The 16,662-nt window shown below is 41.3% G+C and overlaps 1 protein-coding gene across 1 annotated transcript in view; it reads right to left on the bottom strand.

The window, feature by feature from the left end:
- The window catches only part of LOC117525195 (rho GTPase-activating protein 20-like), a 190,771-nt gene that overhangs the window by 102,671 nt on the left and 71,438 nt on the right, over positions 1-16,662 (bottom strand). The window contains 5 exon segments of the mRNA XM_034187041.1: positions 2,097-2,138; positions 4,595-4,744; positions 11,419-11,476; positions 11,479-11,527; positions 11,530-11,593. Of these exon segments, the coding sequence (XP_034042932.1) occupies positions 2,097-2,138; positions 4,595-4,744; positions 11,419-11,476; positions 11,479-11,527; positions 11,530-11,593 (363 nt within the window).

Here is a 16,662-nt window from a genome sequence, read left to right on the forward strand (position 1 = left end):
AATCCCCAAAGAATGCCATATTATCACAGTCAACTTTACAGCAGAAATACATGTTTACAACCTTATACAAAAATTGTTTTGGTCTCTAACACTAATTTCCCTGTTCTTGACAACTGTACAGGGTTTGAATTCTTATATAACTCATTGTTTAAGACATTTTAAGCCATAAAGTTATAAATAAATAGGGTTGTGGTGGCTTTGAGTAACAGCTACATGTCAGTGCCCACCAGCAGACCCAGGCGGACAGCCGCAAGCAGAGACTGCTAACAGGCCGCTAGCTGCTGTGGATTCAGTTGTGTTTGTCCGTTCAGTTCAATTTTCTATAAATAACAAAATGCAATGACAGTATGCAGTGTGGGTAATCCCACTAACCAACCACCTACGAAGCCAGTGATTCGATATTTTTGGTGAATAAAATTTTAGCATTGTTTAATTTGTATATTACATGGTTATCACTAATTAGCAGCTTTCGGTAACTACCATATTTTCTGCACCATAAGGCACACCGGATTATAAGGCGCGCCCTCAATTAGCGGGTACTTAACCCTTACAAAAGGCGCACCGAATTATAAGGCGCGGCCTCAATTAGCGGGTACTTAACCTTTACAAAAGGCGCATGCTAAAACATATAGTCTACAAAAAAAAAAAAAGGTCACAGAAGCAAAACGGTGAGTTTATTTGAACTTTTTAACAACTTTGAACTACCGGTATTTAACAATACGGTACTCACATTATTTTTTATTATGGTTCTGTCACAAATCCATTGAAGTCTTCATCTTCTGTTTCTGAATTGAACAGCTGGTCTTCTAGCTGTGGCCACCTCGCTTTGTTTCTGCGGAAACTCCGTTTGGTCTTTTTAACTTGGCAAAGTTCATTTTCTTGTTGCCTCTCGCAGCTGCTCTATTCCCATGAACAACCGTGTAACTGATAGCCTGCAGTTTGAATTGTGCTTCGTAAGCATGTCTCTTCGCTGGTGCCATTTTCAGGGGTCCTTAGACAAACAAATGTTGTTTTGCAGGATACCTGTAGTATACGGTAACTACCGGAGGAGTGGCGGAAGTAAGTGTACGTACCACGGACTCACAGACTCTTCTCTGATTGGTTTATCGCTGGCAGCGTACGTACTCTACGCTACCAGCGTACGTACTTTACATATTACATCCTTGTGTCAGCAGGAAATGGTCTGATATTCCGACGGTCAAAGACAACGTCGGTCGTTTTTACAGATTTTGGAATTCAGTGCGCACATAAGGCACACCGGATTATAGGGCGCACGGACGATTTTTGTGAAAATTTAAGGCTTTTAGGTACGCCTTATGGTGCGGAAAATATGGTAGGTAATGTTTATTGTTGTGACAGTGCCAAACTTGGTGAGCCAATATTTTTAATATCTACACCCATACCACCCATTATTAGAGGCACCATCCAGGCTGCCTAAAATGTGAGTAATCAACCACCTGAACCCAGGTTTCCAAGTGTTTTAGCCTTATCTAGATAGCCTGGTAACATCAATATAGATTGGTGTGTTTGAGCTTCATTTGTCTCACCCAGGTCACATCAGACCCAACTCTTTACCCATTTATGGGGTAGTCAGGGATTATGTGGAGTCAGGCATTGTCGAAATGGTGACCGCCCCATTTGAGCTTCAAACTCACTCTTACGTAAACCTATAGGTGATGCCGCGGAGGGTTATATACAGGCGTGCACATAGCTGGTGTTTATTGTGCTCATGCGTGCTAAAAATAAATGTTGCGCAGAAGAAAACACGAAGGGAAGCTTTTTCAGGAGGAACATGATGACAACCTTATGTGTTTTCTGCTGTGCATCATTAGTTTTTAGCATGCATGAGCACCATGAGCACCAGTTAGTATGTACATGCCTGGTTATGTACACAATGTATGCTATAGATCCAGATCCAGAGGCAGGCCAACAACATTTCTCTGTCCACTTTTGTAAACAATGGGACATCAGGCATTTTTACATCACATATGTTGAGTTTTCATGAAAAAAAGCATGAACCTCAAGGGGAATGTCATTTAAAAGACACAAGTGCAACAATGCAAAATAAACCAAAGCTAAAAGCACCAACCATTTACCTTTTAATGAGTGGCAACCATTTGTCCTTCTGTTCCACAGAGCTGAAGAGGAAGACAGCAATAAAGAATAATCAGAGGAAAGCATGTTGTTTCTTCTGCTCTCTTATGTAATTCCTGCTGGATAAAACCACAAACTTCCCCCTGATGTTGCGACTGGCTTCCCACTAATGACAAATGTGATGGGATTCTACAAATGTTTACGAAAGTGTGCATGCAAATTTCAGGCACAAACAGAATGCATTTGATGATGTATGTGTCTGCAGGAGATGTTTCATGAACGTTTGCAGGGGTTTACAACTTGGAACTTCCACTGTGATTGAGTTTTTGTGACTATACAGTAGTGTTCAGAATAATAGGTAGTGCTATGTGACTAAAAAGATTAATCCAGGTTTTGAGTATATTTCTTATTGTTACATGGGAAACAAGGTACCAGTAGATTCAGTAGATTCTCACAAATCCAACAAGATCAAGCATTCATGATATGAACATTCTTAAGGCTATGAAATTAGGCTATTAGTAAAAAAAAGTAGAAAAGGGTGTGTTCACAATAATAGTAGCATCTGCTATTGACGCTACAAACTCAAAACTATTATGTTCACAAACTGCTTTTTTAGCAATCCCGTGAATCACTAAACTAATATTTAGTTCTATAACCACAGTTTTTCATGATTTCTTCACACCTGTCACAGCACTTACAGGTAACTGCAGACTGTCTTTGATCATCCTGGAGCTGATCAATGGGTGAGCCTTTGCCATTCTGGTTATTCTTCTATCCATTTTGATGGTTGTTTTCCATTTTCTTCCACACATCTCTGTTTTTTTTTGTCCATTTTAAAGCATTGGAGATCATTGTAGATAAACAGCCTATAATGTTTTGCACCTGTGTATAGGTTTTCCCCTCTCCAGTCAACTTTTTAATCAAACTACGATGTTCTTCTGAACAATGTCTTGAACATCCCATTTTTCTCAGGCTTTCAAAGAGAAAAGCATGTTCAACAGGTGCTGGCGTCATCCTTAAATAGGGGACACCTGATTCACACCTGTTTGTTCCACAAAATTGATGAACTCACTGACTGAATGCCACACTACTATTATTGTGAACACCCCCTTTTTCTACTTTTGTTTTTTACTAATAGACCAATTTCATAGCCTTTAGAGTGTGCATATCATGAATGCTTGGTGTTGTTGGATTTGTGAGAATCTACTGAATCTACTGGTACCTTGTTTCCCATGTAACAATAAGAAATATACTCAAAACCTGGATTAATCTTTTTAGTCACATAGCACTACTATTATTCTGAACACTACTGTATATGTGAGAAATCAGTACATTGCTTGACAGATTAACATAGAAAATAACTTGAAGAACATGTTTGGGAAGGCAGTCATCATATGGAGTAACTAGGAATGGAACCTCACTCACTCATCTTCAACTCTTGTCATTTTAAGGTGCCTTGACACTTGCATGAATCTGATTTGTGCACTGGTACGCAATCTGCCGTGCCAGATAGTAAATTTGTTATAAACTGTTGTAAACTGTGCGTGGCTTCGTGCAAGTGTGCAAAGAAAAATTTTAAATGTTCAAAATCTCTGTCACACACTAATTATATGAAATCACACGAACATTGCACAAACAATTCAAAAACACAGAATGTCAGTGCAATTCACTGTCAGCGCAGCTCATCTGAACAATTATGATGAGAAATAAACATAATTTTACAGATACTCATAAGAAGGAATGAAAATACAACTGTTTTACCAAGCCATGACAATATAAATATTACAAGTAATTACCATTTAGATGATTCCAAATGCATTCTCCATCTCATGAAGCACACGAGAGAGAGAGAGCAAAAAAGCTGCAACTGTAGAAAATTTGTCTGTGATTCTGGAAGTGATTAGAGGTGGTTTCTTCAGTCAAACTCTGAGAGAAAATGATTAATCCACTAAGAAATAATTATTTTATATAGTGCAGCATCCAGTGGCACAAACTGCAGCATCCAGCATAACACAGGTTTTGGCATTGGCACGACGAATTGCCTGGCAGTATGGGGGTTAAGTGCAAGTGTCAAGGTGCCTTTACTCCAACCAAGGGTCGTGGGGAGCTGGAGCCTATCCCAGCAGTCATAGGGCATGAAGGAAGTACAACCTGGACAGGACACCAGTCTGTCACAGGGCCACATACTACAGACAAGCAAACCACCTACATGCACACCAATGGACAATTTAAAGTTTCCAGTCCACCTAATCTGCATGTTTTGGATGTGGAAGTCAGAGCACCGAGAGGAAACACAGGGAGAACATGCAGCTCCACACAGAAAAGCCACAGGTGGGAACAGATCCCATGACCTTCTTGCTGTGAGGCAACAGTGCTAACCACTAAGGCACCCTGCTGCCCAGGTTGGAACCTGCTCCGTCTAACTATGATAATCATTAAAAACAATATAATTCAACCTTCCAGGCATTCTTCTTTCAAACTGTTGTGTTTCTGTAAGTACCTGAAGGTAGCCACACAGTTGCACGTTGGCCAGCCCATAACAAAGCTCCTGTCGTGGTTGGTGCTTCCTTCACACACCTCTTCCATGCAGCTTGCTGTCCACATCTCACACACTCGAACCCTGGCCTTGACTTTAAAATGAGTGGGTGACCTGTGAGAGAAAGGATGAAACAGAAATATCACAAGGAACACATTCAAACGTATTCCATACAAAGCTTGCCCAACCAATAAACCACAAAGAAAAACAACATTTTACTGCGAATGCAAATTTGTCTGACAGGAAACAATTTAATTCATAACTCACTGACAGTTAGATCTTTTTGTGGAGGCCAGAGCTGAAATATTACACAATCCAAAACATGTTCAGGGATATTTTTCTCAAAACTGACATTAACGTTGTCCTTCAGGAAAATGTGTGTGTATAAAAGTTGTAGTTGTGTACCGATGAGCAATTTGGCTTTTGTTTGTGCACTAGCTAAAGGACAGACTGAGTTAGGGCCATTAAATATGAATCTGGCTTTTTTTTAATATATATGGTCAAGTCCAAATATGTAGATTCATGTAAGGGACATAAAGTACCATATGGTTTTGGTCCCATGCCCATACATACAGTGGTGTTCAGAATAATAGTAGTGCTATGTGACTAAAAAGATTAATCCAAGTTTTGAGTATATTTCTTACTGTTACATGGGAAACAAGGTACCAGTAGATTCAGTAGATTCTCACAAATCCAACAAGACCAAGCATTCATGATATGCACACTCTTAAGGCCATGACATTGGGCTATTAGTAAAAAAAACAGTAGAAAAGAGGGTGTTCACAATAATAGTAGCATCTGCTGTTGACGCTACAAACTCAAAACTATTATGTTCAAACTGCTTTTTTAGCAATCCTGTGAATCACTAAACTAGTATTTAGTTGTATAACCACAGTTTTTCATGATTTCTTCACACCTGCGAGGCATTAATTTTGTTGGTTTGGAACCAAGATTTTACTCAATTACTAGTGTGCTTGGGGTCATTGTCTTGTTGAAACACCCATTTCAAGGGCATGTCCTCTTCAGCATAAGGCAACATGACCTCTTCAAGTATTTTGACATATCCAAACTGATCCATGATACCTGGTATGCGATATATAGGTCCAACACCATAGTACGAGAAACATGCCCATATCATGATGCTTGCACCACCATGCTTCACTGTCTTCATTGTAAACTGTGGCTTGCATTCAGAGTTTGGGGGCCGTCTCACAAACTGTCTGTGGCCCTTGGACCCAAAAAAAACAATTTTACTCTCATCAGTCCACAAAATATTCCTCCATTTCTCATTAGGCCAGTTGATGTGTTCTTTGGCAAATTGTGCACATGTCTTTTATTTAATAGAGGGACTTTGCGGGGGATTCTTGCAAATAAATTAGCTTCACACAGGCATCTTCTAACTGTCACAGCACTTACAGGTAACTCCAGACTGTCTGTGATCATCTTGGAGCTGATCAATGGGTGAGCCTTTGCCATTCTGGTTATTCTTCTATCCATTTTGATGGTTGTTTTCCATTTTCTTCCACACGTCTGTTTTTTTTTTTTTTTGTCCATGTTAAAGCATTGGAGATCATTGGAGATAAAACAGCCTATAACTGTTTTGCACCTGCGTAAAAGTTTTCCCCTCTCCAATCAACTTTTTAATCAAACTACGCTGTTCTTCTGAACAATGTCTTGAACATCCCATTTTCCTCAGGCTTTCAAAGAGGGAAAGCATGTTCAACAGGTGCTGGCTTCATACTTACATAGGGGACACCTGATTCACACCTGTTTGTTCCACAAAATTGATGAACTCACTGACTGAATGCCACACTACTATTATTGTGAACACACACTTTTCTACTTTTTTTTACTAATAGCCCGATTTCATAGCCTTAAGAGTGTGCATATCATGAATGCTTGGTCTTGTTGGATTTGTGAGAATCAACTGAATCTACTGGTACCTTGTTTCCCATGTAACAATAAGAAATATACTTAAAACCTGGATTAATCTTTTTAGTCACATAGCACTACTATTATTCTGAACACTACTGTAAATAACCATGGAGCACTCAGAGAGTGCAAAGCCCATGTGTGAAAGTCAATTCTTCATGATATAGTCATACTGTAAGGGCCCCTTCACACATTACATGAAAGATGCAGAAAGCGGAAGAAAATCCGCAAACAAAAAATGAAATGGGGAACCATGAAACATTCCACCTGCTGTTGGGAGGGACGCACAGGCATGCATGACACACTGCCGATGGTGCATGTGCACAAATCAAAAAATAAAAACCAGCTGGAACGTGTGGAACCACATTGCGCGTGCTTTGGAGAAACAGAAAATAAAAAATACATGCCATCTGCAGGATTCGAACCTGCAATTTCCAAAAAGCTCTAATTAACAGATGGAAATTTTACTACTGTGATACCATCGCTGTCCTGTAACAGGGGCATAAAGTGCCTAAAATCAACAAGGAGATAACGTATTTGAAAATAAAGAGAATTAGACGATGTAGATGAAAGAGGAAGTTTTTAATTTTTGCTGTAATACTGACAAAACGGCATTTGTTACGGTGTATTTTTGGTCATAGCCGTGACTTAAAGTGGCGTATTTGTCACACCATTGGCTTGTAGTCCTCGGCGCACATGGCTGTGGTCTCTTTTTTAATGTTACACATCGTGTGCACTGAGCTGTCAGTGAGCCTCTGTTCATCGATCTGAAAGGCAGCTTGCTGTCCATCTGTACATGCGGGGGCGCAGGGGGGCACAGGGGGGCACGCGAAACACATGCACCCATGTGTTGTGGGGGGGTGCAACACATGCGCGATGCACATGTTGAGGGGGGGAGCCAAATTCTCTGGTCCGCCACATGTGTGTTGCTTGGCAACTCCACAGTTGTGGGGGCACTTAGACAAATGCCACAGCGAGCTCGAAAGTGGTTGCGTGCTCAGTATTTTCATGCTAACAGCGTGAATAGCCACACATTTTGAAAGTGTCCACTGAGCAGTGTTGGATGTTCATGTGTGTCACCTAGTATTTGGCCAACACCTGCCATGACAGGGATCGAATGGGCTCTCACAGGGCACTCTCTGTCTTTCGGCCGCTGGTGTGCGCGAATAGTTGTAGCGACAGGTGTACGAGGCGTTAGAGCCAGCTCCGATTTTTCACGACTGGCATGCAATTCCTCCATCGTGCACTAGTCAGCTTCAATCGTGTTATGTGTGAAGGGGCCCTAACATATGGTGTGGCCTTGATATGTGATGAATTCTTTCCAAAATTGAGCCACTGCAGAAGGTTGCTGTACTTGAAAGACCGTAGGTTTCATATGAAGGAGTTCCACAGGCAATGTACTGTGAAGGTTTTTGGCTTTTATTTTCCACAAGAACAGATGTTGATAAACCTCAAAATACATTTACCCTTTAATGAAATCTTTATATAGGAACAAATGATTAAAACATGGGCCTGCTTCCAGAGGTTAAAGAGTAAAAGTCTACTTATCCACCCCTACATGTCTGATTACAGACGTAAAAGCTACAAATACTGCACACACATCAATGGACTTCTTTTTTCTCTCCTTCACTCCCTCACTAAAATGCACACATGCAAACAACACGCATTCTTCTAACTCAGCCAGAAAGTAATGACGTCAATTACTGTGTGTACACTCTATACCAGAAGGGTCAGATCAGCCCGTTACTCCCAGGACACACCACAAAGGTGGTCTGAGTACAAACTACATGTATACTGAGAGAGATTCTTTTCCCGCATCTCTGTACATGTTTACATTTGAGTTTTTCCAAACTAAAACTAAAACATTTACTTTATATACTGTCCGTGTGTTTAATGTGTGTGTGGTGCAGTGGGTGTGCTTGGGTGGGGAGACCTATACAAGGGCTTTGATCTGAGCCAAGCTTCATATGGATTTTACTGGCTTGGAAATAATTATACACTGACAAGAAATGTGGGAGGATCAAGAAAGCAGGAGAAACATAGGAGGAACTGAAGGGAATAGAGGAGGATGCAGGAGACACAGAAAGGACAAAACAGGCTCTGAAAAAGCACTTTGTATCCTGCAGCAACACACCTAAGGAGCCCGTCACACTTAGCACGAATGAAGGCGAGGTCAGGCCGAATGGGAAAAAAAGGCAAACATCGAGATACAGTCAGAAGGAACTCAAATTCCGACAGCTGTGTAAGACTGGCGTTCGAGTACTCAGAATGTGGGCGGATGCCACCTCGACTGATTTGGCACATTCCGTGTGTATGCTTACGAATGCAGTTCAGATATAGTTGGAACAGAGTATGAATACCCAGAACGCTGTCAGATTAGGGGTATGATAAGATTTTATTGTATATCGATGCCATTATCGATTCTGCTTATCAATCCGATTCCTTAATCGATCCCTTATCGATACCTCTTGTGAATTTTTGTACTAAAAGTAGGCTTTACAGGTTTTCTATGTATTTCATTGAGTCTTAAAGTAAATAAATATGAAATTAGTCACTGTATCCTTGATCTCTGGACAAATACAAAAATAAACAAACGGTGGTTTCGCTTTGAGTTATTAATTCAGACTGGACTCTATCATTCTAACTTGACTCGTCAGAGAGCCACGCAGTGTTTGGAGCTGTGTGAACAGAACGGAGGACGATTCTCGTTTCTTTCTCACAACAAGACAGGAGTCCCAGTTAGTGACTTTAATCCGCACAAAAGTGACTCAAGATTGACATATTCAGGGATGAAAGTGGGTGAAAAACAAAAAAGCTGAAACCCAAAATAAAATTCTAGAAGCTCTGAAATGCAATCTGGGACTATTCCAGACAATAAACTGGAGTGAGTGCAGCATCCATTAGGTGAGAAAAAAAACAAACAAACCCAACTTTCCTTATTCAAATTAATTCCAATAGCATTCTGTTCTTACTAGGATGCAGCAGTTTTCTAGTTTGGCAGGTAGTTCTGGAGGAAATCACTGAATAAATTAACACATTGAAAATATGGTTTGACTGAAACAAACTGTCATTAAACTTAAATAAGACAGGGATGAAATGGAGGTGTAAGAGTCACTAGGTGTTCACAGGAAATACTTATTTATTTCTGTATGTATGTATTTATTTATTTATGTATGTTCATTGATAGTTGTTAGTTATATTTTCTGCTGTGTTTATTATTCTGTTGTGTGATTATTCAGGTTCTTTTTGTCTTTTTCTCTAAAATTGTATATAATCATTAGATTAGTTATTATTACTAGTATTGTTGTGCTTGCTATTATTATTAATATATAAACAAAAATAATTTAAAAAAAAAATTACATTTTGTAATACATTTGAGTCTTTTACGACAACAAACGCTTGACAGCTGCAACTGCTTAATGCTAACTAACATTGAAAATGCCCTAGACATGCTAATGTGTTAGTTATAAAATACATCTATCAACTGTTTCAGAAGACCATAACTGGTCGGTTTAACATAAAAAAAATTGGTAAATAATACTCACAGCATGAGCTCTTTAGGGTTTAGCGGGGAAAAAGCGAAAGAAAAAATTAATCAATGAAAGCAATGATCGAAGCACTGCTTCGATCTGTGAATCACTGCTTCGATTGGTTCAAGGTTCAAAGCAAAGCCGCACTGCAGAAAAGTTGATTACAGACCCGCTGCAGGGTCTGTAATCAATGTAGAGAAATTATAATTTTCCTGACAAACACCCCCAAAAACAACGGCCACTCTGAAGGACCGATAAGGGAATCGTTAAGTAAAAAAGTTATTGATGTCGGTGGATCAAATCATTTCTTAACGATACCCGAAAGGAACTGGTTCTTGATACCCATCCCTAGTCAGAATGCAGTAAGATTATCAAGAATGCACTTCAATGCCGTGCAAGTGCGGTCCGATCGCCACCCGAAGTCTGAATAGAAGGCAACCAAGGGGAGGGGTGTAGGAGAGCAAACACTGTGGTCTGCTATCTTTTGAAGACCTGCTGTGTCTCTCTCTGTTGGATGTCACATGACATCCAACGTAGGAACTGAGAACATGTAAACCAGGGTCCTCTGACTATTGCATTACTGTATAGTGTGTAACCGTGTGTGATCGGATTGCTACGGCCATCAGAACACCGATGCGCACACCTATAGCCAATTTGTCACCAGTCCACGGTCCATCACAGTAAACCCATGATCAGGGGACCTTGGATTACATACATCTGTCCATACACTGGATAAAATCTGTAATCCAGAGGAGAGGTAAAGCAGGTCTTGACATTAAGTATGTACACAGCGCCGCCCGCCCCCCTCCGTCGCTGTGCTTGCTCACCAGATAGTCAGATAATTAGATTATTTGTTTCCCTGAAACAGGGATGGTGAGGGTTGCTGGAGCACATCCCACCATAAACTGGCTAGAGGTGTGTAGACCCAGACAGTCGTGTCCATGCTGCTACTGTTTTTAATCCAAATCCAAAATATCAGTTGTGCAGCCATGCATTAACTAAATTAGATCATGATATGAAAAGTCATATCAGTTTGTGCTTTTCTGAAACCATTTAAGCCAAATTACTTTACTTCTCTTGTAATGATTCAATAAAACTTGTTTTGAGTTGTGGTTGTCTGGTAAAAGCGGAGTCTGGTCAGTTGTCATCCTGTTACAGAACCAGCTATGAACAGGCGCAGTGCTGCTGTTAGGCTTCTCAAAACTGATTGTTTTTTTTTTCTTGTTTTCTGTATGTCCATGCCATCTCCAATTTGCTTCTGTTAAACACACATCCACAATATTTATTGACACTGACAAGTCAAACCGTAAACCACAGGAGACCTACTTGGCCTTGGTGACAAGCAGTGTGTCAGTGAAGAGGAAGAGGTGTCTCTCCTGGGTTGAAGGCCAGTCTTAAGTCGTGTTTCAGTGTAACCAAGGAACAGACGGCCGGACACTCAGCCAGGAAAGCCTGGACCAGGGGACATGACACTGGGCTGACTGGAGTCATACAGCTTTCCCTGGGAACAAAACAATGACAAACACAGAATTAAACCATCACATTGTCTCAGTGCTGTTCAAGATTCCGGCCACTCATTCATGAACTCTACGTAAAAAAGGTTCTAATTCTGTCATGTGAATAAATTTGCATGTGTGTAAGTCACAAATCTGTACTTATATATAGGTGCATGCTGGCATACGTACATCAGTAAGTCTCAGCTGTTGATAATCCACGTGTTCTGATCTACTGTACTTGTGCCTGTTCATGGTCATTTGCATTCAGAAATGCCCTCAATGACTGAATATGATAATAAAACATCCGTTTGTTACTTGTGTTCCTCACCAGAATTACAGCTAAGACAGCGAAGAAAATCCACTTTTGTGACGTATCATTATAGAGTTTTTATATTATATTGTAATTAAATTATTACAAAGAGTCTGTGTTATCAGCCCCAAAATGCATTTATTACATAAAGCACAATACAAGTATTACATTACATTTATTTGCACTGTAATGTTTCTACAACAGTGCTCAGATTGAATTTTTTTTGCTTGTTCATTTTCTCTCTCTCGCTCTCTGCTGTGATTCTGTGGTGTGTTTCTCTGTAACGTAACCTTTCCCATACCTCACAGGGGGGTCATGGAATAAAGTGTCAAGTTGATGTCAAGTGTCAAGAGATTAAGCTGCTTGTGTGTGGCAGTGAGATAATATAATGCAGGAAGTAGGGATGGGTATTGATAAGATTTTATCGATATCGATACCATTATTGATTCCGCTTATCGATCCGATTCCTTATCGATTCTCTTATGAATTTTCTGTGTACTAAAAGTAGGCTTTACAGCTTTTCTATATCAACAACATTTTACTGAATCTTAAAGTAAATAAATATGAAATTGGTCATTGGATCCTTAACCTCTGGACATAATAAACTCTACATGGTGGATCCTTGATCTCTGGACATAAATAGAAATAAACAAAATCTGTAGGTTTTGTCAAAAGCATTTCCTTTCAGACATTATTGGCATGAATGTCTTTCCATACATCTGAGCTGAGCTCTTGCAGCCGGCTGTGCTGCACACCAGGATGTAATTCATAAAGAATGCAGGACTGTTGTGTTGGGCCGCTGAAGAGGAGGTACTGCTGGCCCACACCACCAGATGGCGCCCTGCTTGGAGTGCGGGCTCCAAGCACGAGAGGGCGTCAGACCTACTGAGAGTGACAGCTGTCACACATCATCAACACCAGCTGTCACTCATCAACCACATCCTCCATAAAAGCCGGACTGCAACTCCACCTCCCTGCCGAGAAATCAGCTACCATTCAGGTAACCTTCACTGCTGTGATTTTTCTGAGGCTGAATATTGTTCTGTGTGCAGCCGTTTTCCTGTGGTGACAGTCTGAAGCTGGATTGGCGGATAGTGTGAGCGCGACGTCTTCGCCTCTCACTTCTTCCAGGGAAGTGACTGACAGGAGCTGTACGGGTGATTCTGTGTCTGGAGGTGGAGGTTTTCCCTCCTGGAGGAATTAAGCTGTGTAAGATTGCTGGGTGTATATACACACACCCACCATTAACTGTTTTTGTTTCTGCCAGCAGTACTGGGTCTGACTGCTGAAGACAGTGGCCACCTGGGGCGCAGGGCTTGACGGCTCCGGTGTACTTCAGATCCGTTGGCGGTGGAAGCTGTGTGGAATCCGGCTCTTCGCTGGCCAGACGTCGTCTATCTTTGAGCCTGCCCACACGTCACCTTGTGTATGATTGACGATCCACATTCTCTGTCATTGTCTATCTTTCGTTGTGCGATTCACAACATTAAATTGTTACTTTTTGGCTTATCCATTGTCCGTTCATTAACGCCCCCTGTTGTGGGTCCGTGTCATGACACCTTCCCAACAAGGACGTCTCATTTTGAGAGGAAAAAATGTTTTAGTCGATTGTAGTTTATTGTCTGTATTACAGCGTTTGTAAAGAGGTGTCATTTTATTTAAAGCAGCACTTTGTTTTAAAGTTATTACTTCTGACTGGACTCTGTCTGGCCAGAGAGCCGCGCAGCGTTTGGAGCTGTGCCAACGGAACAGAGGACGATTCTCATTTCTTGACTGCAACAGGACAAGAGTCCCAGTTAGTGACTTTAATCCACACAAAAGTGACTCATGACTGACATATTTTAATGGCTTTGAGAGGGGTTAAGAAGTGGACTTGCCGCTTCTGAAGAAGAACCAACGAGCCAGCAGATCGAAGCATTGCTTCATTGGTTCACACTTCAAAGTGGAGTCGCGCTGCAGAAGCAGGTGATTACAGAGCTGCTGCAGGGTCTATAATCAATATAGAGGAATGATTATGAATGAGAAACACCCTCAAAAACAACGGCCGCTCTGAAGGACCGATAAGGGAATCGTTAAGCAAAAACACTATTGATATCAGTGGATCGAATCATTTCTTAACGATACCCGAAAAGAACCGGGTCTCGATACCCAACCCTAGCAGGGAGTGGCAACACTAGGTGGTAACAACTAGCCCTCCAGTTGTTTTGACCCAACCCATTCATACTGATAATCACTCATACCATCACGTTGCTTCTTAATTTCAATATCACAGTCACTTATGGACATAACTTTAACAAGCACACCACAAGAACTAGCATAAAACATTCCAATTAACAGAATAAACAGATAGATAGAAGCATACACACTGTCAGAGCTGTGTGTATATGTACACAGATACCTAAGCATAAGTACAAGTTGGTAGATGACACACTTTCTGTAGAAATGTTCATATGCATGCTTTATGCACAAATCTATACATATGAATGGTTGGTAAATGAGGACCCTGGTTTGGAACACCTGCATTATATGTGCTTCTCTCCATCTCCTTCATAAACTACTGACTAACTGTCTTAAGCAGTTCGTCAGTAGTTGTTGCTGTAGTTGAACGTGCTAATATAGCTGTTGTTAGGGTATTAGCTGCAGCTCTAACACAGCTCGAGTTTTGCAATGAAGCCACTTCAGTGTTTAGTAAGATTCAGTTCATTTCCTCAGAACCAAATTTCATGAAAATCTGCAGCAGTTATCCAAATGAAGAGGATTATCTCTGAATAACTTCCTTTGGGGAGAACTCTGAGATCATTACGCTATTCTAAAAGACTGCATTTATATATATACGAGGGCTGTCAATAAAGTTACGGTCCTTTTTATTTTTTTCAAAAACTATATGGATTTCATTCATATGTTTTTACGTCAGACATGCTTGAACCCTCGTGCGCATGCGTGAGTTTTTCCACGCCTGTCGGTGACGTCATTCGCCTGTGAGCACTCCTTGTGGGAGGAGTCGTCCAGCCCCTCGTCGGAATTCCTTTGTCTGAGAAGTTGCTGAGAGACTGGCGCGTTGTTTGATCAAAATTTTTTCTAAACCTGTGAGACACATCGAAGTGGACACGGTTCGAAAAATTAAGCTGGTTTTCAGTGAAAATTTTAATGGCTGATGAGAGATTTTGAGGTGATTCTGTCGCTTTAAGGACTTTTCACGGTGCGAGACGTCGCGCAGCGCTCTCAGGCGGCGTCGTCAGCCTGTTCAAGCTGAAAACCTCCACATTTCAGGCTCTATTGATCCAGGACGTCGTGAGAGAACAGAGAAGTTTCAGAAGAAGTCGGTTTCAGCATTTTATCCGGATATTCCACTGTTAAAGGAGATTTTTTTAATGAAAGACGTGCGGACGGGTCTGCGCGTCGGGACGCAGCCGCCGCGACGCTCCGCCACAGGAAAAACACCTCTGTTGAAAGCCTTAAGGACAAGTTGGAACATGTCCTGCCTGTTAAACAATTTCTCATATACCCACTCCACTGAAAGCCATCAAAAGCCGCCTGGATTTTACAAATGGTTATCAACACGGAGGTGTTTTTCCTGTGCCGCCGCACCGCGTCGGCTGCGTCCCGACGCGCGGATCCGTCCGCACGTCTTTCATTAAAAAAATCTCCTTTAACAGTGGAATATCCGGATAAAATGCTGAAACCGACTTCTTCTGAAACTTCTCTGTTCTCTCACGACATCCTGGATCAATAGAGCCTGAAATGTGGAGGTTTTCAGCTTGAACAGGCTGATGACGCCGCCTGAGAGCGCTGCGCGACGTCTCACACCGTGAAAAGTCCTTAAAGCGACAGAATCACCTCAAAATCTCTCATCAGCTGTTAAAATTTTCACTGAAAACAGCTTAATTTTTCGAACCGTGTCCACTTCGATGTGTCTCACAGGTTTAGAAAAAATTTTGATCAAACAACGCGCCAGACTCTCAGCAACTTCTCAGACAAAGGAATTCCGACGAGGGGCTGGACGACTCCTCCCACAAGGAGTGCTCACAGGCGAATGACGTCACCGACAGGCGTGGAAAAACTCACGCATGCGCACGAGGGTTCAAGCATGTCTGACGTAAAAACATATGAATGAAATCCATATAGTTTTTGAAAAAAATAAAAAGGACCGTTACTTTATTGACAGCCCTCGTATATATATATATATATATACACTTTGCACTGAGACACCAATTAAGCAACTGCAAATTATAAAGAAGACAATGCTCATACGGGGCAGCACGGTGGCTTAGTGGTTAGCACTGTTGCCTCACAGCGAGAAGGTTGTGGGTTCAATTCCCGTGGCCTTTCTGTGTGGAGTTTGCATGTTCTCCCCGTGTTTGCGTGGGTTTCCTCCGGGTGCTCCGGTTTCCTCCCACGTCCAAAGACATGCAGGTTAGGTGGATTGGACTCTTTGAAAAAAAAATTGTCCGTAGGTGTGTGTGGGTGTGTCTGTGTTTGTTTGTCTATTTGTGGCCCTGCGACAGACTGGCGTCCTGTCCTGGGTGTACCCCGCCTCGCACTTTATGACTGCTGGGACAGGCTCCAGCCCCCCGCGACCCTTAATTGGACTAAGCGGTAGAAGATGAATGAATGAACAATGCTCATACGGCCAAGGGTATTTTAGCATTGCGTTATATTTTTCATTTATTTTAGTCTTATTTATTTATTTAAATAAATAGTTTTATTTATTTATTTACTTATTTATTTTAGTCTTTATTTTCATCGTATGCAGAATGCTGAAGA

The sequence above is a fragment of the Thalassophryne amazonica genome, chromosome 14 (genome assembly GCF_902500255.1).
Source record: "Thalassophryne amazonica chromosome 14, fThaAma1.1, whole genome shotgun sequence".
Lineage (NCBI taxonomy): Eukaryota > Metazoa > Chordata > Actinopteri > Batrachoidiformes > Batrachoididae > Thalassophryne > Thalassophryne amazonica.